At 43.0% G+C, this 25,049-nt stretch overlaps 1 protein-coding gene across 2 annotated transcripts; it reads right to left on the reverse strand.

The window, feature by feature from the left end:
- Positions 1–1,028: 1,028 nt before the first annotated feature.
- Positions 1,029–20,152, reverse strand: LOC114464751 (receptor-type tyrosine-protein phosphatase beta-like). 2 transcript variants are annotated; one of them, XM_028449262.1, is made up of 33 exons: positions 20,111–20,151; positions 18,312–18,479; positions 15,536–18,150; positions 14,973–15,237; positions 13,755–14,036; positions 13,431–13,694; positions 13,085–13,354; positions 12,704–12,970; positions 12,369–12,635; positions 11,842–12,105; positions 11,475–11,738; positions 10,431–10,694; positions 10,096–10,359; positions 9,750–10,019; positions 9,409–9,672; positions 9,064–9,330; positions 8,712–8,990; positions 8,162–8,440; positions 7,833–7,979; positions 7,054–7,315; positions 6,872–6,975; positions 6,693–6,798; positions 6,557–6,634; positions 6,465–6,479; positions 6,303–6,384; positions 6,071–6,161; positions 4,813–4,889; positions 4,381–4,515; positions 4,102–4,224; positions 3,874–4,037; positions 1,618–1,753; positions 1,255–1,368; positions 1,029–1,183 (listed from the first exon to the last, which is right to left on the reverse strand). In XM_028449262.1, exons 2-32 carry the CDS (start codon positions 18,349–18,351, stop codon positions 1,267–1,269), a joined length of 8,307 nt encoding a protein of 2,768 aa, XP_028305063.1. In that variant the 5' UTR covers positions 18,352–18,479; positions 20,111–20,151; the 3' UTR covers positions 1,029–1,183; positions 1,255–1,266. The 2 variants fall into 2 exon arrangements, with proteins under 2 accessions (XP_028305063.1, XP_028305064.1); XM_028449263.1 differs by lacking the exon at positions 6,465–6,479 and having other exon boundaries at positions 20,111–20,152.
- Positions 20,153–25,049: the final 4,897 nt, after the last annotated feature.

The following is a 25,049-nucleotide window of genomic DNA, read 5'->3' on the forward strand; positions in this document are numbered from 1 at the left end:
ACTGAGTGGTCAACATTTTACTATTCTGTCCTGGCTGACAGATAGCGAACAAATTTGAGAGACCCAGTAGATTTGACTGAAGTTGCTTTACTGAATCTTCTCAGTACTTTTTTGTAAAACTGCAACACAATGAAAAATACACAATGTTACAAATTTTAATTAAATATATGCAACAACACTGGTCACACTTTCGTTCTTCCTTTTCAGGTTATAGATCAGTTAAGTACATCACACTATTAAATAAGGCAAACATCTTTTTTACAGTATGCTTCCACAGGCAAGTAACAGTGTAAACACGGTAAACAGCAATACTGGTTCACACATAAACATAGCATATAACACAAACAAAGTCTGACAATGGACTGAATTAGTCATAGCAGCTAAACTAGCTTCTTGCTAATGTTTAAGCTAGGGTAGGCGACTTTCTCTAGATACACTTTTTAAGTTTTTGGTTGAAATTGTCTTCATGTCCTGACAGAAATTAAGATCTTATGTGCTCTGAAAAAGGAATCATGCTAGCTTATGAAAAACGCCTACCCTACCTTTAAGCTTCACGTTTAGCATTAGCATAGTTAGCACGGATTTTGTGACTTAAAATAAATGTCTCAAACACTATCTGCAAGATCACAGTGCCATAAAACAACTAAAATAATCATTTGCATCCATACTCACTGTTGGTTCCACTCCAAGACTCAGACAACCAACACTCTGTGGCGGAGCACTTGTAGCTTAGGCATGAACAATGAAAGTGCCTGGTCCTTAAAACCGAAGTCAATCAAAAACACTACCAGGGGAACTTAAGCCTTTCAATCACTGACAAGAGTCAGAACAATGACAATACACACCTTCAATGACACAAATAGTACTAAACAACAAAAGCAACAAAGCTGTGAACAAAAGAACTACAACTTGACAAATCACAATAAAAAATACAACAAGAAAGAACATAATAAATTACAACACAAACATCACACAAAAACGCACACATACGGTAGTGTATTTGGTCACAAAAAATCCAACAAACCTGGTTTCTGAACAGGATGTTTAATGTGCTTTGTAAACACAATCAACACACCGTATCACAAAATAAGAGCATTGATCACTGATGAAGAAGACACACACACGCACACACACACACACACAGCTTCAGTCTCCTGATGGTGAGGGGCTCCTCTGAGTGTTTCTGTGGAACAGGGAGCACAGTCTGACACTCTGCCTGTGATCTGACCTGCGTAATGGGTTACTGTGACTCACCTCAGAGACAACTCAAAGTCTCCTGCTTGTATGGAGGACATTTTCCTGCTCGCATCGCAGCTTCCGTGCTCTCAAAATGTCCCGGACACACTGATACAGATACAAATACTGAATCTGAGGAGGAAAGTTTCATATTTACTGCAGGTTTTAGCTGAGGTCAGGATACATACAATTAGGTACAAACAATCAAACTCCTTAAATATAAGTTATTCAGAAAGTTGCTCCTACATATTGTTTTCCTGACTAAAAACATTCAATACACTTATAGATAAACTAGTGCTATACAAGTATATTTCAAGTGTATATATACACTACACATACTATATGTCTATGATACATATACTGTTCATGATACTGTCCTACCTCGGTTTGCACCATGTGTGAGCGGTGAAGCCGTAGGTCAAACACGGAGCCATAAATGTCCACAGTGTCCGCAGAGTCTAACTGCTGCAGCACACGATCCAGGATGATGAAGGTCCCTGTACGGCCGACCCCAGCACTGACGGACACACACACACACACACACACAAACAAAGCAGTTTTATTCCTGCTGTTATTATCTTAACAGTCATGGTCTGTAGGTAAATTGTGTGTTTACTTCATGTGTGGCTGTGTGAGCAGGGCTCGAGACTGCGACCAAAATGATCGCATATGCGAGTATATTTTCAATGTGTGAGAGTGAAAATTTTATTTGGTCGTATCTGTGCGAGTGCGTATGGGTGACCTTATTTTGGACAGAGCGGCTGAGCGCCTCGTCACGTCCCACAGAGTGCACTTCTCTCTCTCTCTTGCTCTGCGCAGTGGGTGAGCTTAGGAGACGGTGTGCGGTCACGGCTGCAGGTAATGCATCGGTGAATGTGCAGAGTATAAACACCAATGTGCTCCTTTGTAGCGCGCGCGGTCCGTGAACAGAGCCAGGCATAACGAGCCCTTCACATTGAGAGCAGAAGTAAAAAGGAAGAACGTACCGAGCCCAGCGATGGAGCGTACATGCTCATCTGAACCAGCATGGAGGGACCAGAACTGATGGACTATGATGCCAGGCCAGATGTTCATCTGTGGTTCTCCCAGGGCAGGGGTCTGCAACCTGTGGCTCAGGGGCCTAATGTGGCCTTTTGACTCTTTTGCAATGGCTCCCAATAACTTTAAAAAAAAACTATTGAAATGGCTATTAAAAAAAATCAAATCAAAATATAACAATTCAAACTTAAAATAAATCACGTTGTGCAATGACTCAGCACCTTCCTACTTCACCTCCTGCAACATCGACAGACCATCAACTTTCCTGCACCTGTGACTAACCTTAAGTTTTAAATCCCTGGTATGATAACTGAACCAAAAAAACACTATTCTGGAAGAAAATATAGATTTTAATTGTGTGGGAACAGATTCATTTAACCACCAATGTGCCGGTTAAATATGCATGCTTTATGTGTGGCAAGAAAAGAGCAATTAGCATGTGTTGACCACATGATCATGCGTTATGAAATTCAAGTTACTTTTTGTAGCCTTTCAAATATATTTACTAAAAAAATATATTTTTTATATAACATTGAGTTCATGTAAACTGAGATTCATAAGAATTTGAAGATACTGCAAGATGCAAGATACTGTTTTATTTATTGATGTCCATTTATTTTATTTTATCTTAAATTGTTTTTAAGTTGCCATTTACATGATCAATATAAATCAAACATTATTCTATATAATTTTTACTATATAGAATTTAATACACTGTATTGTCTTCATTGAGAAGGTATTTTTTCAGCTTCAGGAGGACTTTAATCCAGGTGAGATGAGGTTAAATGGTTCCTTGTAGAGTAAAGGTTGCAGAACCCTGACCGGGGGAAGAGGGTTAGGAGACCCCACTATCAGAGCTGGACCCTCTGAATTTATTTCCATGGGGTGAAGCAATGCAGATGCTAAGTTGGTTATGCTACTGTTTAGTTAATTCAAGTACAGCCTTTCTGCAAAATAAAAAAATTGTTACGTCTTCTTTTAAAATTATATAAAATAAATGACCTGTTATTTCAGCCACTGCTTGTTGCAGAAAAACTTAATATTGTCACTAAAACCTGAAAACATTTTTGCAATAATCTCAAGTCATTGTCAATCTTTACTTCATACAAAACTACGGTACGCCAGTTAAGTCAACTATTCATCAGCATGCATGGCTATGCTGTACACCCACCCACCTCCCCTTCAAAAAAAACGCGACCAAATTCCAGTGACACCACTGGAAAAGTTAGTGCGGAGCCCTGGTGAGTCTCCTCTTGTGTGTGGCACCGCCTGTCCTGTTACTGTGTAAGTCGGGAGACGTCTCTCACAGTTAAAGGCCATCTCCTGATTGCCCTCACTATCAAAATGGTGTTTGGACATCTACCCTTACTCACTAACCTCCTCACCTATCTCACCTGCTTAACCCTACCTCATTTTTGAATGGGTGGGGTTTGCTGTTTCATGGTCCTTATTATAATCAGAATAGTTTTTATTTTCCAAGTAGAGTTTCATTCAAACAATATTAGGAATGTGACTTGGTGGATGACAATGAGGACTGTCTGATAGCAGTGAGGTGTGCTGTTAGTGTGACAGTAATAGCTGTGAATCTTTCCTGCTGACCTGCAGTGGACCACCGTTGGGCCGGTTCCTGGCGTTCGGTTCACATAGTCCCTCACAGTGCGGACGAACTGGATCAGAGACCGAGTGGTGTCGGGAACGCTGTGATCGGGCCAGACCGTGTAGTGAAATTGACGGACCAGACGGCTCAGAGACAGGTGGTCCTCCTAACAAAGACACACACATGAAGTTACCACACACACACGCACTCTGGTGTGTTACTGGACATACGCTGAACATGTGGAACTCTCGGATGGTCCACTCGGGCAGCACAGACTCCGACAGCATGTGGACGATTAGGTCTCCGTAGTACAGAGGATCCTGATCCAATGGCCAGTACTGGTCACATTTCACCTGAGAGTCAGACAGTGTCAAAGATATTCAGAAGAACTCCTCACAGCAAACACAGGTACATCACTTTGGATCAATCAGGATCTGTTTAGTCCCTGTGGAGGATCATCTGAGCAGTTTAGGTACGTCTCAACTAATGGGAAGTGTGTGCGCTCTCACCCGGCCTTTCTCCACACACTGTGTCACCATCACCACGTTGTGAACGTTTTGTTCCCAAACCATTTTCCAGAAATCGTCCTTAGTCCCGGGCAGTGGACCCTGAGTGGCAACATACTCACGCCGGAAATTATTCCCCTGAGAACAAACCATAAGCGTAACAATGACAAAAATAATAATATTAATGATAATAATGATTATGATAATATATTAATATAATTTTATTATTGTTAATATAGTTACTAACAATAATAATAATAATAATGCATAATTACTCAATAACACACACATTAAGTATCAAGTGGGACATTTGCTGTTAATAGTGTGAGACCTTTTCATTTTGTGATCATTGAATACAGAATGAAATAAACAGACTAAGAGGACCAAATATTGATTAAAAGAAAAAACACAGGCTAAAAAGTGACACATACTCACAGGAATGTAGCTGGCATTGATGTAGTCAGAGCACGGATCATCATCCACGTAGGAAAGCTTCACTCTACTAGAGTCATCTAAACACACATGGACACACTGCAGTCAAACTAAAACAAACTGATGCTCCTCAAGTGTCCACTGAGGTCACACTGTTTGACTAAGAACAACAGACAGCACCAGAACTAACCAGTAGTGAGAAGCAAACAGCATTGATGACCATCAGTGAGTTGAAATGTTTTTATGAAGCTTTCTGTATATATACAGTATGTGTTGATACGCAGATGATACACCTGTCTGTTACTGACAGTCTAACCAAGGACCAGTGTTGGGTGGTAACGCGTTACTGCCCCAACATCACTTTTGATGTTCGAAAGAAAGAACGCCGTTACAATATGGTGCGTTTGTCCGTTACTTTGCTAGCAACAGTGTACTTCCTGTTTACAGTGGCGCTACATATTTCTGCGGGATGCCGTGCCAACCACGGTAAAACAGTAGAAGACGAAGCATTGTCAGCGTGTTTCTGTTTACATCACGTGCGCCAATCATGACGAGTCAATGCGAGAGCAGGAGGAGCTTCTCAGAGTGGATATACACGCATTTTTTTTGTCTCCAAAAGATGCATCAGTGAAGCTATGCTAATGCTGCAGCTGGATTTTAATGGACTGTGACTGTGTTATCCAGGGACAGGTCAGCCAAACTATTGCACGGTATGTTGCTGTAAATATGCAGCCTGTCGCTGCTGCTGAGTCACTGGTAACAGCAGCTCATTAGCCTGATATGTTTAGCATTGTGTAGCTGAGAAAAATGCTAGAGTTAGTTTTTCCACATTTATTTTTGTAAGCATTTTCAACAGCAGAATGTGCACCTGGAATATGCACAGCTTACTTTACATTACTGTGTTAAGGCTGAAAAATTACTGTTTTAATTTTGGAGCAGCTGTTTTGTGCTTTATATGCACATCATTTATGGTTGTTTTATAGCAGTTGATCAACAGTGAATTATTATATTATTACAGCACTAATATGAAGCTGTATGGACACAAATGACCCATAATAAATAATACATTCTTTAATTCTAAGTAAATCAAAAGTTACTTTTTCCAGTAACGCAATACTTGTAATTGTTAAGTAATCAAAATAGTAACTGAGTTACTTTGTGAATGAAGTAACTAGTAACAGTAACTAGTTACTTTTTTTCAGTAACTAGCACAACGCTGCCAAGGACTAATGTGTTTGTTGGTGTGTGTGATGCTACTCACATGGAAGGATGTTGTTGTATCGGTTCTTCCCTCGGTTTTCTAGCAGCAGAGCGGCGTCTTGAGTTTGACTGCGACCAACATCTTTCAGCTCCTGAAACAACGACAAGCAGGACGTTAGACACACATGTTCACATCAAGTCCTTACACAACACAATACAATGTCACACTCACAATGACAGTTGATCAAAACAAATCACACTAAGAAACGCAACCTTGTGTGTGTGTCACAAACCTCATACTCCTGTGACAGCAGGAAGTGAGAGTCGGCGTGGAGGTGGTTGTAGTGACTCTCAAAGTTTACAAGCTTAATGGGACTTCAGAATAAACACACAATCAACAATCTGTGGCGCACACACACACACACACACACACACACACACACACACACACACACCTGCAGATCCGTCTGCTGCTGGTAAACACAGTAAAGACATACTCATCAGTGAGGGGCGGGGCTTAGTGGGGGTCACATGGTCTGTCTCTTACCCTCGGCCTCCCAGTGGTAATCGTGGCAATGCACCTTCCCTCCTCACACTCATGCGGAGCGCCGGCTGTGGCTGCATCCTAAGCAGAGTAGATATTAGCAGATGTTACCTTGTGGGGTGGAGATTCACACACTCACTCTTTGCGAGGTCTGTTTTTGCACAGCAGCAATGCGCTGATGGCGACTATGGCAACCATGAGAATGAATCCGGCACTGATTCCTTCGATAACACCACTCAGATGTTCTGTAGAAGGAGGAGAAACATCTTCAGCTCTGCTCAGCTGTCCTCCTCACCTGTCCCCCTGTCTGCTCCTGACCCGCTTTAGTGATGATGGGTGAGGAAAGGAAGGTGTCAGTAAACAAAGGGGCAGAGTCCAAGTGCTCCTGGTCTGGTAGCTGAGTGAAGGCTCGGATGCTGATCCTGCAGGTGACAAACATACCTGAGTGTGACGGTGAACTGAGGACTCTGCTCCAGTAGGGGGCAGTAATTCATTAGTACCTGTAGGCTGTTTTTGACTTCAACGGTCCGTCACAGAACGGATTCAGACGTCTGCTCCACTCCACGTCCAGGTCACATGACCCTCCCAGTGAGTCCATCCCTGTCCCCAGACTGATGTTCAAGCTGTGGACACCATTGTCTGCGTCCTCAGTGCAGTGGCTGGGGAAGTAGTCGGTCTGGTAGACACTGATGGAGCTGTTGGACCTGTAGTCCCAGTAGGAAGGCAGCGGGTGGAGCTGCTCCGGCTGCACCCAGTCCAAGCCTGTGAATATGCAGAGGACACCCGCTGTCCATCACCGCGGAGGCGCATACAGTATAAGCAGGATATCACATCAATACAGGATCTGACAAGAAGTCTCGTTCTCTCTGTCTTAGACTCACTCTGATGCTGCAGCAACTCCAGTGGTGTTTTAAACCAGCTGGTGATCATGTTAACTGTTGATTGAGTCTTAGTATTAGCTGGTTGTGCTCAAAAGTCAGTCATCAGTTAAAACTGACCCAGTTTTTGCAGAACAGCATTAAAGCTCAGACCTGCTGATGGTGTTTGACAAAATGAATATTTTTTCCCCTCAACTCTCCCAGTCTTTATACTGGATATATTAGTTAATACTGGTTATACTGGTATTATACAGTAAATCTTACAAAAATGAAAGAAGGTTGATGTTTATATGATGACAGTGTCAGAAGTAGTAGCTGTTTATTGTTTCAAGGTTCCTGACGAGGCTGATAAACAACACCCAGCAACGCTCAACACTGAACTCACATATAGAACTGCTCACCTGCAGACTCAGCCACGACGACAGCGAACAGACGCACAGCTCCGTTAGCGTCGCTGAACCAGCTGCAGTTGAAGTTGAACGCAATGGAGGAGGTGGTGACCAGGGTTGGCTCGTTGACCCGTGTGCTGAGAGGTGGGATGGGGGGCCCTGGAGAATCATAAGGAGAACCAGTCAAACTGCAGACCTTCTCGATAGAGGGTGATATTTAGCAGTCCTTAATCTATTTCTAGTTCTGCTACAGTTCAACATCTTTCTGCTTTAAGCTCATCCCTTCCTCTGCAGTCTGTGGTTTAATTCCCTCACACAAGCAGCTTCGCGCCTATGCTTACGGTCAATCATGGTGATCACAGAGTCCTGCACTGCCTCGCTGGTGCTCCCTGCAGAGATGACCTTTACAGACACAGTGTAGCGTTTGTGAGGCTCCAGCTGTGTGATGACGTAGGTGGTGGAGTCCCGGCCAGTTCGTCTGGAGTAGACCAGGGTCTGCGAGTCCTGGTGGAGGCACTCGATGGTGTAGGAGTCATAGTCGGCCTGCGGGGGTGCCCATGAGCATGAGATGGAGGCGGAGCTCTGAGGGCGGCAGTGAAGGCTTTGAACCCGCTCCGGCTCTGAGAACAAGAACTAGCAACTTATTCACATGTAGTTCTGAGAGGTTAGAGTAAGTATTGACTAGTTTCCTGTAGCTGACAGAATAACACTCAGCTCATTCTGAGTGACGTTTCTAAACCAGCTGGTGACTGACTGTGAGTGTTAGCTGGATGTGCTCAGAAGTCAGCCATCAGTTAACATGGACACCAGTTCAAGCAAAACAGTTCCTTTCCTTGGGATAATGAGGATTGTTATGGTTGTAAGCTCTGTGTGAACCCTGCTGCCACCTACTGGTGCGGACGCTGCTACTGATAGCAGTGCTGTGGGTCCGGTGCTTGTTCCCGCTGATTGTGCGCAGCGTGAAGGTGTAGAGTCGGCCAGGGAACATTCCCCTCAGGATGCGGCTGCCTGAGGTGCGGCTGCCGTACGGGTTGGTGACTGACAGCCTGTCCTCAGGCGTCCACCTCAGGTCAAAATCATCATAGTCAGAGTTAACAGGAGCTGACCAGCTGACCTCCAAGGATGAGTTAGTGACACCCCGAAAGAGCAGAGAGGAAGGCGGACATGGAGCTGAGAGTAGAACATACACACATGGTCACATGATAACAGAAGACAGCAGATAGAGACGCTGTCTGTCCCTCACCTGTCCGTCCCATGGTGCCTGTTCTGTTTCTCAGCTTTCCGCTTACACTCTGCACTTCAGCTCGGTAAAGTCGACCCGGTACAAGTCCAGAGAAGACAACCTGGGTGATGTTGGGGTTCAGTCGTCGCTCTGCCCTCAGCGAACCGTCATTGTTGTAGAGAGACAACAGGAGTTCGCTCAGCTCGCCCTCTCCTAGATCCCATTTCACCCATAGACAGTCGGAGAAATTCCCACTGAGAGCAATCAGAGTGGAGACGGCTGCTGGGACTGAAAAGGAGGACTGAGCATTAACATGAGTTTATTATAACTTATATCAACAGAGACACTGATGGAGGCAACAATTACCTGTCCTGGCCTTCATGGAGGTCTGGTTAGTTTGGTCTCCACTCCGGATCAGAACTACTAGTCTGTAGGGGGCTCCTGGCGTGAGTCCATTAAATGAGACCAGTGTAGTGCTGGAAGGAAGGCGGAGACGTTCCTGCAGAGTGTCGTCTGCTCGGTATAGGAAAAACTCGTATAGCTGAAAGTCTCCATCGGGAGGAGACCAGGAGAAGGTCAGAGAGGAGGAGCTGTTAGTCCTCACAGAGAGATCTGAAACTGAGCCAGGACCTGACACACACAAACACAGGTCTGATACTGACTAAGGTCCTGAGAGAGTCCTCACTAGCTTAGGGTTCAGGTCTTACGTGTTCGGGCCTCGGAGCTGACTGCTCGGCTCAGGACTCCCCCACTGCTGCTCTGAACCAGGACTTGGTACTTCTTTCCAGGTGTGAGGTCCACAAAGTTGTGCTGGGTTTGTCCAATGGGCTTGGAGCTGTTGGCCACGTGACCTCCTTTGTCGTCCAATACCTGCAGGATGTAACTGTCGGCCACACCCACTGCCGCCTGCCAGCTCACCTGGAGACCGAAGGAGGACTGAAGCACCGTGAGGCGGAGTGCCGACACCATCGAGGGGACTGAAAAGAATAGAGAATAGAGTCCACTTACTGTTTGTGTGTGTACCTGTGTGTGTGTGTACCCATGTGTGTGTACCTGTGCGTCCATCTGTGGTGCTGTTGTTAACCAGCTCTCCGCTCACTGATTGCACTGTAACATTGTACGTCTGTCCGGGCTGCAGGGAACCAAATGTTACCTCATTGTTGTGCTTGAGGATGTTGCGGACACTCAGCTGTCGGTTCTCTCTCAACAGGAACACAGAGAACCCGTCCACATCGCCTGAGCCAGGAGTCCAGCTTACCCTCAGGCTGCTGCTTTCCCCATCATTATTCACCTGAATGTTCTTCACCTTACTGGGAACTGACAGCCAACAAGAGGGTACAAACACATTAGGACACACACATTAGGACACACAGGTATAGGAGGAGTACCTGTCCGGCCCCCGATGAAGCGGGTCCTCTGATTAGGGCCACTAAAGGTGGACACCAGGATCTTGTAGAGACGTCCGGGAGTCAGAGAGGATAGAGTGCACTCGCCCTCTCCCCCTCCCAGAGTAATGGGAGGAAACACTTTCAAGTCACTGAACAGTAGCTGCACCTCGTAATGGTCAACATCCCCTGGAGCAGGAAACCACGTCACCTTCAGGTCCTCGGTGCCTCGCTCAGACAGCGCCAAGGACTGGACCGCTGCTGGTACTGAAACACACACAGGAACATCAGTAATATCTTTAGTTTAATTACCTTTTTTCTGCCTTTTGCTGATACTAGTGTTTATTGTGAACAGTAAGCATCTTTAATTTATTATCAACTGTGTGATTTGGATAACATTAATTAGACATTTCTTAACTTGTAAGGAATATTTCAAACAAGATGTTATTATTTATTCTTGATTTAAGTAAAAGGAAGTCTGTGGTTGGTTGGAACCGCCACAACCTGCAGGTTAGCCCCAGCTTTTTAAAGTTACTTATTTACACTGACTCTTTGTTTACTACTAATACTACTTAGTTCAAGACAACTTACACTTTAACTTTGTGATATTTAATTGATTCATGATTTTATTGTAATTTCACTAATATTTTATGTGTTAAATGTAAATACATGTTTTATGTCATTGTTTTAATTCCTCTTTGTAAAACATACTGTCACAGTACAATAGGGACACATTCACAGGTGGAAGTATTTAAGCAGGTGTGCTAAAAAAGCAGTCCAAAATAAGTGCTTCAAAAAAGAAAAATAATCATAACTAGTTGACTAATCGAAAAAATAATGGATAGATTAGTCAACTACAAAAATAACCGTTAGTTGCAGCTCTAGTCAAGAGGCGATGGGAGAATGTTGGAAGCCACGCCTTAGGAACTTTACTTCCCTTTTAAAGAGAGCGCCGACCGAGAATTTCCAACCTTCCACCCTCTGCCTCTCTTGGAGATGAATAAAGTATCTATCTATAGATACTTATTTGATTTGGAATTCACTCACGTGTCCGGCCATGTGTGGAGGTGCCGGTGTAGTAGCTGCCGCTTCGAGTGTTGACCAACACTGTGTAGAGCCGACCAGCCATCAGGCCGGTGAACACGCACTCGTTCTTTGTCTTCAGCACTGTCTGGTTCTTAAGGAACACATTGTTGTGTTTGATGAACACTTCGTACACATCCACGTCTCCTGCTGCAGGACGCCAGTAGACCTTCAAGTATCCGTCGCGGGCAGCGTGGGTCGCAGTGGGACTCTGCACCGCTGCCGGCTCTGAAGGACCAACATTTGAAGACACAAATGTTAAAGACCAATCCAAAACCTGTCCACAGCATTGTGGGTCAAGGACTACAGACACATCTTAGTGTGGACTCACGTGTCCTCTCCTGGATGAAAGTGTGGTTCTGGTAGATGCCACTGCAGCTACCAATGGAGATGTTGTAGAGACGTCCAGGTACGAGCGAATTGAAGACACATCCTGGGCTGGATCGGGAGACTGCCAGAGTGTGTAAGGTCCTGTCCCCATCCCTCAGCGTCACCAGGTAACTATCCACGTCTCCCACCGCTGGGCGCCATGACACAATGAGGAAGTCACTGCGACCATTGTTACTGACTCGCACATCCACAACGGCAGCTGGGACTGAGAGGAAGGAGCCAGAAAAAGAGGCGCAAACGGATCAGGAGGAAGTGAACCATAAGTTGGAAAGAGTAGGAGCCAGATGATTTGAGAGGAAAAAAAGCATGGGGGAGGAGCCAGGGGCAAATAGAACAGGGAAGAACCACATAGGACATTAACAATGCTTGAATTTCAAAGTAAAATTAAAACTTGAAGTGTTTTCACCAAGGCCCTTGTTTGTAATAGAGCTGTTTGTTTTTACTGGATTGGCTGGCCTGTGTCCTCACCGGTGCGTCCCTCAGCCACAGTCTGTCGGGAGAACTGTTCCGCCCTGACCGTGGTCACCACCACCCGGTACAGTGCCCCCGGCCTCAGTGAGTGGAAACTGACAGTGTTGCTGTCGGCAAACACGCTTTGGTTCTTGATCACGCTGCTGTCGTGCACCAGTAGGACTCGGTACCAGTCCAAATCTCCAACCGCCGACTCCCACTGTGTCTGCAGGCTGTCGGTGCTGCCCAGGTTCAAGATCTGAAGCTGGTTTACCGGCGCTGGTGCTAAAGGACAGAGAAAGAACCATTCACCATCATCACATATGTGGTAATCTCTGCGGTGTCTGTCGTACCTGTCCGAACCACCACAGAGGAAGAAGAGCTCAGCTGTCGGCTAGTGGTGGTAATAGAGGCAGTGTAGCTGCGCCCTGAGGTGAGGCCGCTGAAGGTGAACTGTCTGGCATCCTTGCTGAGGTTCCTGTGACTCAGTGGCGTGTTGGTTTCTGTCTCTCTCAGTAGAGCTGTTAAGCAGTCCCACCTCCCGGCAGGAAGACTCCACCGGACGCTCACCGATGTCTCATCTACATGAGTGACGAGTAGCTGTTGCACCGGACGAGGCGCTGCAGTGGGCCAAGGTATCAATTGCATTTCCCAGAGACACATTTTACTACTTCACATCAACTCTCAAGGCATTTACACTCTTTTGATAAGTTTTGGTTAAAAAACACACTAACCAATCAGTGCACTGCAGTGTGCAGAATTTCCCAGCATGCCACTGTAAGCAGTGAGCTCTGCAATGTAAAGGTGTCCTGGCAGCAGACCCAGGTCCACGCTGGAGATGGCTAGATGTGTTCGGGACCTGCTGATGCTCTCGTTGAGCAAGACTTCAGAGCCGTTCTTCAGCACCAGTCTGTACTTCTCCCAGTGGCCTCTGGGGGGTGCCCAGCTCAGGCGGAGGCTCGTGCTGTCAGCGGCCACAGAGAGAGCTGCGGGTTGGTCCGGAGCTGAAACACAACGACATTTGTTTATTCTCATTTCCAATATATGGAGTTACATTGAGGATGTTGGAGAAACTTGTACCTGTGACCAGCGCTGTGGAGGCAGAGCTCTGCTGGCCGCCAGCTTCCGTTACCACGGTAACAGTGTACGGCGTCCCTGGCTGCAGAGCGTCCATGATGGTGGATGTGCTGGAGTTCCCCAGACAGATGTCTTTCAGCTTCACTTTGTCCTGATCCCACAGCAGAACCCTGAGGATCTCCACTCGACCTGCACTGAGACTCCAGGACACCAAGACCACGTCAAGGGACAGGAGCTCCACTTTCAGGTCCTCCACAGGAGACGGAGCTGAGGACAGGGAAGGACAGGTGAGGACAGGAAATGTATGGATGCTTGTGTGTGTCTCACCTGTGGTCCCCTTCACACAGATGGCTGCAGAGCTCTTGTTCCCTCTGAAGGCCTTCACACTGACCTTGTAGCTGTGTCCTGCTCTCGGGAGGCTGAATGTGGTCTGTGGAGCAGCAGAGTTTGGGACTCTGCTCCTCTGAGAGGATTCATATGTGCTGTCTGTGAGGTTCACATCATACCCGTCTACCTGTCCCTCAGAGGGAGACCAGACTACCCGGAGTACTGAAGGAGAGCTCTGGTTCCTGTCCTGAAGGACCCTGAGCTGAGACGGAGTGGCCGGCTCTTAAGACAGGCAGAGAGGAAAGAGACACAGAGACCTCTTTAAAACTTTAAAATAAAATCCTCATACACACACACACACACACGCACCACACGCGTGCGCGCACACACACACACACACACACACACACACACACACACACACACACACACACACACACACACACACACACACACACACACACACACACACACACACACACACACACACACACACACACACACACACACACACACACACACACACACACATTCAAGACAGAAACAATGACAAATTGGGGGTGGGAGGTTGAGCAAGTCCTTTAACCCTATAACTGCTTGTGTTGTACATCGCTTTGAATAGAAACTTTTGCTGAATGAAATTGTTATCTTGTAATTGTAAATAAATAAAGGACAACCCTGTGAAATAAAAATATTTTTCTGAACTGGTCACCGTTGTTTTATTTATTTATGTTATTTATGTTATTTATTTATGTTAATAATGTGTTTACTGTATTTTGCTTCACTTGAAACTAAATCACAGAGTGATTACACTAATACACTTAAAGTGTCCAAAATCCATCCAAATGTCCATAAAGCTCCTCCTTCAGACTCAATAAACCCAACCTGGCAACATAGCATTCGTCCGTAGTCTTGTACTTTCCTCACATCAAAGTTACATTTGATGTGAGAAAGTGGATTAAAGGAAGTAACAAAGCAATGTTGAATTACACCTGAAGTCATATGTGTTCTTTGTGCATAAACCATTTTTGATACAAAGACTCTCAGATGTTGCAACCTTCATGTTAACCTTAAACTTTAGAAATAATGCTCAGCAGCACTATTGTTCTTTCATGGAGTTTCCTTTCTACCTTAACCTTTTCTGTGGAATCTGTCTGATGTACAGCTCTAATATAAATAAATGTGAATATGTTTCAGTGAGTGTTACAGTAGTGTTACCTGTCAACACCCAGCCTCTGGAACTTGCTCCGTCCCTTCTGGAGGTCACTGTCAGCTGGTACAAAGTCCCTGGCTGCAGTCCTCTGATCCTACACACAGAGCCTCCTCCACCCACTGCAGGATGCTCACAGTGTGCAGTGCCTGTGGGGGAGTTCAGGCTCAGACTGAAGTTGCAGGCTCTCCCTGAGGTGTTGATTCTTAGCAGCACAGAGTCCGTGGTGGAGTTGAGCTCCGTCAGGTGAGCGGAACAGTTGGAGGTTCTCACCTGAACCAGGAAGAGGAGTTTCATGAATTGTGTGACCAAACATACGGCCCACAGGCCAGAACCGGTCCGCCAGGACATCCATTCAGGCCATGAAGGGGAGAATGCTGATAAAAGGTGGAAAGACTCCAATATTCTATGTTTTAGTGAAATGTTAGCCATTGGCTAATTTATGGAGTAAAAACTCTCTAGATCAGCGATATGATTATAAAAATCAATTTCAAATTCAAATGTACAGCTCTTTGGATCCTTTCTCTTTTAAAGAGTGTAAAGTATGTCTTATCACAGGCCAGGTACTCACAGGTGTAGTGGTGAAGGTGCGCTCAGGCATCAACACCAGAGGTGCTGCTGTGGTTGGTGGAGATGCAACTGTAGTTACAGTGGCTGACCTGGAAGTACTAGGTGGCACACTGACTGTTTCCGTGGTTACAGGTCCAGGTACGGTTGAAGGTTGAGTTTCATGAAAGGATGTGTGTTCAGGTACAGGTGTGGTCAAAAATGTAGTTACAGGTGAGATTACAGATGTTAGAGGTAAGGATAGAGCTTTCACAGAGGAGCTTTCAGGTGTTGTTGAAGGTGTTAGAGATGAGGTTTCAAGTGTTGTTACAGGTGTTATAGATGTTACAAATGTGTTTAAAGATGTGTTTATAGGTGTTATTACAGTTAAGGTTACAGGTGAGGTTACAAGTGAGGTGTCTGGTGTTGTTAAAGGTGTTACAGATGTATTTACATGTGTAATCATGGTTGAGGTTCCAGTTGTGTCTGCAGGTGAGTTTGAAGTTGGTGTTAAAGAGGTCTCAGGTGTTCCTGAAGGTGTGGTTACATGTGTGTTTACAGGCATACTAACAGAAGTTATAGGTAAGTTTACACGTGTTATTGTGGTTTGGGCTGTTGTTATAGGTATAGTTATTGTCTTTAAAAGTGATGTTCGAGCAGTGTTGACAGGTGAGTTTGAAGGTACATTAACAGGTGAGGTAATAGGTGTGTTAACTGGTGAAGTAACAGTTGTGTTTACAGATGTGTTAATAGATGAGTTAACTGGTGAGTTGGAAGGTACATTACCAGGTGAGGTAATGGGTGTGTTAAAAGCTGAAGTAACAGGTGTGTTTACGGATGAGTTCACTGGTGAGTTTGATGGTACATTAACAGATGAGGTAATAGATGTGTTAACAGGTGAGTTCAAAGGTGTGCTAACATGTACGTTTACAGGTGAGGTAACAGGGAAGTTAACAGGTGATTTTGAAGGTAATTTAACAGGTGTGTTAATAGGTGAGTTTGAAAGTAAATTAACAGGTGTGTTAATAGGTGAGTTTGAAAATAAGTTAACAGGTGTGTTTGCAGGTGTGTTAACAGGTGAGTTGGAAAGTATGTTAACAGGTAAGCTAACAGATGTGTTTACAGGTGAGTTTGAAGGTATGTTAACAAGTGAGCTAACAGGTGAGTTTGAAGGTATGTTTACAGATGAGCTAACAGGTGTGTTTACAGGTGAGTTTGAAGGTATGTTAACAGATGAGCTAACAGGTGAATTAATTGATGTGTTTACAGGTGTGTTAAAAGGTGAGTTTGATGGTAAGGTAACAGGTGTGTTAAAAGGTGAGTTTGAAGGTATGTTAGATGAGCTAACAGGTGAATTAATCGGTGTGTTTACAGGTGTGTTAATAGGTGAGTTTGAAGGTACGTTAACAGATGAGCTAACAGGTGAATTAATCGGTGTGTTAATAGGTGAATTTGAAGGTAAATTAACAGGTGAGTTAACAGGTGTGTTTACAGGTGAGTTTGAAGGTAAGTTAACAGCTGTGTTTATAGGTGTATTAATAGGTGAGTTTGAAGGTAAGTTAACAGATGAGCTAACAGGTGAGTTCACAGGTGTGTTAACAGATGAGCTAACAGGTGTGTTTACAGGTGTGTTTACAGGTGTGTTTGAAGGTAAGTTTGAAGGTAAGGTAACAGGTGTGTTTACAGGTGAGTTTGAAGGTATGTTAACAGATGAGCTAACAGGTGAATTAATTGATGTGTTTACAGGTGTGTTAAAAGGTGAGTTTGAAGGTAAGGTAACAGGTGTGTTAAAAGGTGAGTTTGAAGGTACGTTAACAGATGAGCTAACAGGTGAATTAATCGGTGTGTTAATAGGTGAATTTGAAGGTAAATTAACAGGTGAGTTAACAGGTGTGTTTACAGGTGAGTTTGAAGGTAAGTTAACAGCTGTGTTTATAGGTGTATTAATAGGTGAGTTTGAAGGTAAGTTAACAGCTGTGTTTATAGGTGTATTAATAGGTGAGTTTGAAGGTAAGTTCACAGGTGTGTTTACAGGTGAGTTTGAAGGTAAGTTAACAGATGAGCTAACAGGTGAGTTCACAGGTGTGTTAACAGATGAGTTCACAGGTGAGTTCACAGGTGTGTTAACAGATGAGTTCACAGGTGAGTTCATAGGTGTGTTAACAGATGAGTTCACAGGTGAGTTCATAGGTGTGTTAACAGATGAGTTCACAGGTGAGTTCACAGGTGTGTTAACAGATGAGTTCACAGGTGAGTTCACAGGTGTGTTAATAGGTGAGATAACAGGTGGGTTATCCGGTGAGTTAACAGGTGAGGCTATAGATCCAATTCCAGGTGAGGTTTGAGGTAATGTTACAGATGTTGCAATAGGTGAAGAGTCAGTGGGCGAGGCTGAGTTGTCAGTGAGAGAGGTTAACTGATTTTCTGGTGAGTCCTTGTGTCCTGCACCATTGAGCAGTGATGGACCATCAGAGGTTGGTTCTGCTCTTCCACCTTCTCGCCACCTATGCCATTCCTCAGATGATGTTCCCCAAACAACATGTTCAGATGGTGTCTGAGCCCAGATATGGGCGGGGCTATCAGAAGTGCTGCCATTTGATTGGATGGGAGGAACCACAGGTGAGTGTGGATGAGTGGTGTCTGGGAGAGGAGAAAGATTAAAGTCCAAACCCACATATAGAAATAAACACACATATACATGTGTATGTACAAACACTGACACACGTACACAAATACATTATATGTCCATTTCCACATATGAAGTAAATAACTTCCAAATACACATGCAGACACACACTGACCTGTACAGCTGTAGAGCAGTAACAGCAGGAGAAGCTTCATGTTTCAGGTTGTGCTTCAAACTGGGGATTCTGATGGAACAGCAGAGGATGTGCGTCTGTGGGAGGAAACTGCTCTTCCTGCCATTGTGCGTTTGTAACGAAGTCGGAAATACCAGAGGGCGTCTTTTACTGAAAGGACGGACAACAGGGAGGGAAATGTATGTGAACAATAAGAGAGAAGGACATATTTGAGGTCAATCATTGTCTGTAGATCTGTGTGATAGATTAACTGACACCTGTGATGCCTTTACTGACCTTTGTGATGGCATAACAGCTAAAGATTTGACTGGTTTGAATCTGCTGTGTGTCACCACAGTGGTCCTCGTGTGGCTGCCCACTGCCCATCACCATATGGTTAAATGAAGAGGAATTATTTGATATGAATACATATAACTGTCATGTACAACTGGTGGCCTGGGGACCACTTGAGGCCCTCTGTTTAACTTTGTGTGGCCCCCAAAGTAAAGGACTTCAAATGACACACAAACTGACCAAAAAGAATAAAAATTAACATAATAACTTTTAAAAATATGACACACAAACCCTTGTTGATGCTCAGATTGATCAGTATTCTAAATGCTGACGTTGATAATGTGACCCTCATATCAGATACGATCACATTTTTACAGTTATAAGAGTTGCCCATTTCTAATTTACGTTAATAAAGTCATATTAATCTTCTTTTTAACTCTGTGATGCATTCACTGATCTCTGAGTAACAGGCCACCTACCTGTACACTCATCAGCCAATAGTACCACCTAATAACCGAGACACACTATTTATTGATTTGAGAAGTTGCCAATCATCAGTGCACTAAGCCGAGGCTGCAAAACAAGTATGTACATTGTGTATACAATTGCACAGTAAATAGAAACAGCCATCAGACTGAACACCAGCAGCATAACCTGAGCATGTTGTTATTTTCTGTCTTTCTACTCACATTGTTTACAGTCATTTTTGAAATTCTAATATTATAAGCAAGGCCTCCACTTAACACATATTTATGTTTGTGAGTATTGACTTGATACTAATTGTATTTTTTAACTTTTTCTTTGCATCTGTTTGCTGCTGTAACAAGTGAATTCATACCTGTTTTAATCAAGTATAAGCAATCAATAGAAGATGATGGATGAATAGAAAGATGATGACATGTACAGGCAATGTCGAATGTTATAGGCCCAGGCCAATATGTTGGCAAGAAAATGTTCAATCTGCACAGAAAATGTTAAAAGAAATCTCTCTATAGCTTACTGTACTCTTCTTTATACTGCCCCCGTGTGGGATAGGTTTAAAAAGGCTGGCTTACTCCAAGTTACCTATAATGACTCATCAAGATAGCCTAGAAGATGGACCTGTGCAAGTGAGTTATTTTGTTATGCAAGAGCTAACACATTTCAAGCTCTTATGAGAAACTCGATGTATAAATGTATTTGTCGAATGAGGAATTCTCACAATTCCATCATCCAGCTGTTGACAAATCCACTTCAAATCTCTCTGTGTTACCAGTCATCTTTGTGGCAACTTTATATGTGCTTTTATCTTGTGTACACTGATTGTGTCTTTGCTTTTAAAATGGACCCCTGAGTCTGAAATAAAGAAGGATGATGATGATGAAATAAAGTGTTTCATGTTGAAACCGTCCTATCTAAGTTACTGCTAGCCTTCATTATTGTCTTACCCTCTAATTAAAGTGAAACTGTGAAAATGTAGTGTTTAGAAAGTGCTTTTCTAACTGGTAACCTTTCAGACTATACAGTACCTATGAAGTAGCTCACAGTTTCAGAAAGGTTGATGAGCCCTGGATTGGAGGTCTAGTCCATTTAAGAAGAAGCCAGTTCACCCTGAGAGAACACAGATGGATGGTTGGCTGGGCTCAGTGGTAAAGGGACTTCTTCTAATCAACAGGATCGAGGACACTGAAGCCAAAAATGCTCCCAAATTAGCACTTTGATGAAGCTACTTTACTTGTAATTAACAAATCTTTTTAGAAAATTATTGACACTTTCATCTTTTTAATGTGCCTCCATTAGATGGGAGTGCAGACCCTGCAAACACTTAACTATAACCTCAAAAAAGTTTTTATTAATATTAAATACCAAAAGAGTAGATTATTGAATTTAATTTCACTACATATCTTCCATAAATCTGTATGGAATCTTGACAATATTTGATGAAACTGATTTTTATGTGTATTCATTGTATTAGCTGGATCAACAAAGAGGTGTGCAAAACAAGTAACGCAGAAAAGGTAGAGGAATGGTCATGTCAACTCAGCACTAAATTATACGGGCTCAGCATCTAATGGCGTGATCACTGACATTAAACTTTGAAAGGGTCTATTTGTACGGTTGCCGTACAGACAACCCCCGGTGCTATTGGTATGGTTACCGAAGTACACGTACATAGCGTCTAAGGGTTAGGGATTGGATTGGGTTTAGGGTTAGGCTTAGGTTATAACCCAATATCGCAACAATTTTTAGGGTTAGGGTTAGTGTTAGGTTTAGTCTTAGTCACGTGGCCTAAACTGACTAATGACTGACCCATCACATGACCTAAACTGGCCAAATAGGGGCGCGGCATATGGATAGACTGTCGGTATATTGATACGGCAACCGTATGGATAGCCACTGCCTTAAACTTTTGAATGAAACTCACCACAGTTTATGACTCTGGTCGTAGCGCATTACCAAATGTGTAGTATAAGACTTTTGCGAGGGCTCGCAAAACGGATATTCACCCCTGAGCCCCATTCATTCCAGTGAGTCGATCAGTTTCAAGTTGCCGTACGGACAACCCCGGTGCTATTGGTACGGTTACAGAAGTACATGTATGTAGCGTTTTAGGGTTAAGGTTAGAATTAGGTTTAGGGTTAGGGTTAGGGTTAGGTTGTAGCCCAATATTGCAACAATTTTTAGGGTAGAGTTAGGGTTAAGTTTACGGTTAGGTTTAGTCTTATTCATGTGACCTAAACTGACTAATGACTGACCCATCACATGACCTAAACTGGCCAATGAGGGACGCTGCGTATGGATAGAATGTTGGTAAATTGATACGGCAACCTTACGGATAGCCACTGCCAACTGAATTTGCAACAATTTCTGCTGTCAAGAGCAATTTCTCAAGCGGATATTCTGCGCATGCAATGAGATAAGGTGGGTAGAACTGAGTGATGCACCAAAGGCTCACTTGAACTTTATACCATGGACTTGGGCCGGGTTCGTACACGTAAATGAATTGGTCAGGTGATGTGTTTTGACTAGCATTAGAAAGACACACAAATTGATGCTGGGAGCTGTCACAAAAAGAGCAGGTTGCAGAGTTGTGTCAGCATTGTTACCACCTGCTTTACAGCAGGACTAAACCGCTACATAGCTGTAGCATCATGAAGCTGTTTGTCATGTTTGTAGTTGATGCAGATACCTGTTAGGTCGTTTTGGCCAAGAAACTCCCATATTTTATCCCTCTTTCCCACCATTGTCCCATATTTGTATTTTACCGTAAATATCTTGTATTTTAATGTAATAAAATATTCCTCTGCCTCTCCACACTGTACACTGTCACTAGCCTCGCGAGAACTGCCGCGATGAAAAATCAACCAATCACAAGCCCCACAAATAAACACTGCTTTTAAAAAGTGTTAAAGGATGTAAAGTCTGCAATAAATGTGTCTAATAAGTCATTCGTGAATGCCAGAGAACCACATACATGAGCATGAGAAATTATAAGAAAATATGGAATGAAAACAAAATGTAAATGTCAAACTTAAAGACAAGCAATGTGAAATTAACAGTAAATATACAATGTGTTGACTTGTATATAAACTGTAAGTATATTAAATAAACAAATGTGCTTCATATACCCATTTATGTTTTAATTTAGGCTGTATTATAATGTAGGGAATTAGAGCTGGGCAATATATCGAGATTTAAGATATATCGAGTTTTCTATTTTGCTAATAGAGAAAACTACAATATTGCATATATGAATATATATATTTTATAGCTTATTTTGTAAGAAAATGCTCATTTGAGGAGTTGCTGCTTTTACTTCTCAGAACAGCATGTAATGCTCAGTTAGATGGATCAGTGACTGCGTCCTAACCCAGACCTTACAAATAACAAGCAACACTACAGAACTCACTCACACATGCTGTCTTTTACAGATGAAAAAGCCAAAAGTGGCACATACGGTGCAGCTGTTTGTAAATAAATCAGCCTGTGTGGCATTTTGCATCAGCAAATTTAACCCATAATTCTCTTTCTGGTCAGACTTCATTTGAAAGAGATTTATATTGTATATCACCATTTAGAGAAAATATATTGAGATATGAGTTTAGGTCCATATCACCCAGCCCTAGTAGGAATTTTCAAAGCATTTTAATGTCAACAAAAAGGCCTACAAGATTCTAATCACCTATTGTATTCATTAAATGGTTGACTAGTGGCTATTTCAGATTTTCTGTACACTTATTTTAAAATACAAGGGATACTGGAACTTGGTTGGGATTATGGGACGGCTCGTAGTGGGCGCCATAAAAATTCCCATATCTTCAAATCCAAAACTTGACAGGCATGAACGAGTATAATAATAAAGCTGAGTTATTAAAGAAACTCCCCTCGGAACATTCGCCATGTGAACGCATGGATTAGAATTGTGTCTGGTTGAAACCGGTTTAGGCTTAAAGAGACAGCGCCTTCCTTCGAGTCGGACGGGTTCTGGCCGTATATGGGCGTGTTCTGTCGGGTGGGGTCTACTTTTCTTGAATCAATTAAGCTCTATGATGCAGCATGTTTGAGCAGTTCCCAAATAGGCCAAAAGATGCAGTCAATAATGACCTCCAAAATTGTTATTGCATTACATTTGAAGCACTAATTTATTAATGAGGTGTGAAGTCATTCAAATAGTAAATCATTCAATTTTGACTGACCTTCTGGCAAATAGGTAGCAATACTGAACACAACCAAAATATGTGAAAATGATTTGTCTCAAAGCATCATTCTGCACTGTCTACAACATGCAGATTTGAGAGTGAATGTATTTTTGCCATGTTATTGCAAATAATTTAATGAGGCTTTTCCTGCAGAACTCCAAAGTGCTGAATTGGAACTATTCCGTTGTTTCCCACACAACTCCCAATCTTCAGCATTAAGAACTGAGTTTGCTTTCTTCTCCCATTTCCATTTTATATGCAGTGAGCTATCTTTGATTTGTTGTAAGTCCCGAAGCATAAGCATCCATAGACTTTTAATAAAATATGGTCCCATTGCTCTTGCATAACCTTCCTCCTAATTTGTTTAATGTAATGAACAGCAATATGCTGTTCACCCATGAGTTACCCATCCCCTAAACCTTGTATCCCATGTTGTAGGCACAAAATCTTGATCAGACGCACACAACCTCAAAACATTTATTGCATTCTTTAAATGATTTTTAGCTCTTACCCTGTTTCACCATGTAAAATACTTTATGTGCTCTCCATCATGAATGATGAACAGATGGAACAGTATATTAGCTCCTATGGTGACCGACTTGCTGTCCTCTCCTTCTGAGTACCTCCTACAGAAGTTAAGACAAAAAATAGGAATGCGAAAAATGAAGTAAATGACAAAAGGAGCTGTTTGCAGTACATCAAGTGATACCAAGACCAAAGATGGGGGAATGGCAAGACTGGGAAACACAGCAGCTGCAAAAACTTTCAGGAAGATTGAGATTGGCTGGCTTAATTTTCACTGTAACGAATGTTACTAAGTGAAAACCATAAATGGTGGTGGAACAAGACAAGCAAAAGCGGAAAAAAAACACTATAGGAGCCAAAATCTTGGAAATGGGAAAGGAGCTCTTCTTTACTGATGGGCTCTCAACAAAAGAAAGAATTGAAGACTTTATCTTCACTTTATGTGATTTTAAGCAAAACCAGATTCCTCTTGATGACAATGTTGGAAAACTATATGAGCAAACTAAACTGAAGCTGTTGAGATTTTACATCTGCACAAAAGAAGAAGCACCTTCGATGTCTCAGTCATCATCTGAAGTAGATGAATGTTGCAAAGATTTGCTCTCTGGAGATTCATCTTCCAGCTGGATCAAAGGAGCAAGCCCACAAATATCTGAACATGGATATTATGATGATTCTGAGGGGGATTTTCTGGAACATGGACATTCACCTCACAGCAACAGTGATTAGGTTTATGCAAAAATTGATTTTAGAACAAATCAGAGACATTTTAACATTTCAGAGACATTTCAATATATTTTGTTTTTGCATACCATTTAATATTTAGGATGAAAGTAATTACCATTATCGTGGACGTCAACAATGAAAATATATTTTCGTTCTCTTATTTTTTTTTACAGAATGTTCAATTTCACCTGCTGCCAAGATCCAAAATGTTGAGGGCATCATTACAAAATGTGACAGCAAGTCCAGGGGTATTACATGACTTAAATACAAACCCAACAGAAAACAATGTCAGTGGCCAGGGGCAACACAGCCACTCAAATGATCATGGTGATAGACTTCACGATCACCTCCTGACTGCTAATGAAATCCTCGACCCCTGCTTTCAAATTGTTGATTTGACCAGCGAAGACCATCATAACGTTCAGGGCTCTTCATGGTCAGGTGCCTGAATACATTAAGGGCCTGATCCAGCCCTATGGGGCTTGAGGTCCTCTTCTCAGAACCTGTTGATGGTTTG

The sequence above is a fragment of the Gouania willdenowi genome, chromosome 6, assembly GCF_900634775.1.
Source record: "Gouania willdenowi chromosome 6, fGouWil2.1, whole genome shotgun sequence".
Taxonomy (NCBI): Eukaryota; Metazoa; Chordata; class Actinopteri; order Blenniiformes; family Gobiesocidae; genus Gouania; species Gouania willdenowi.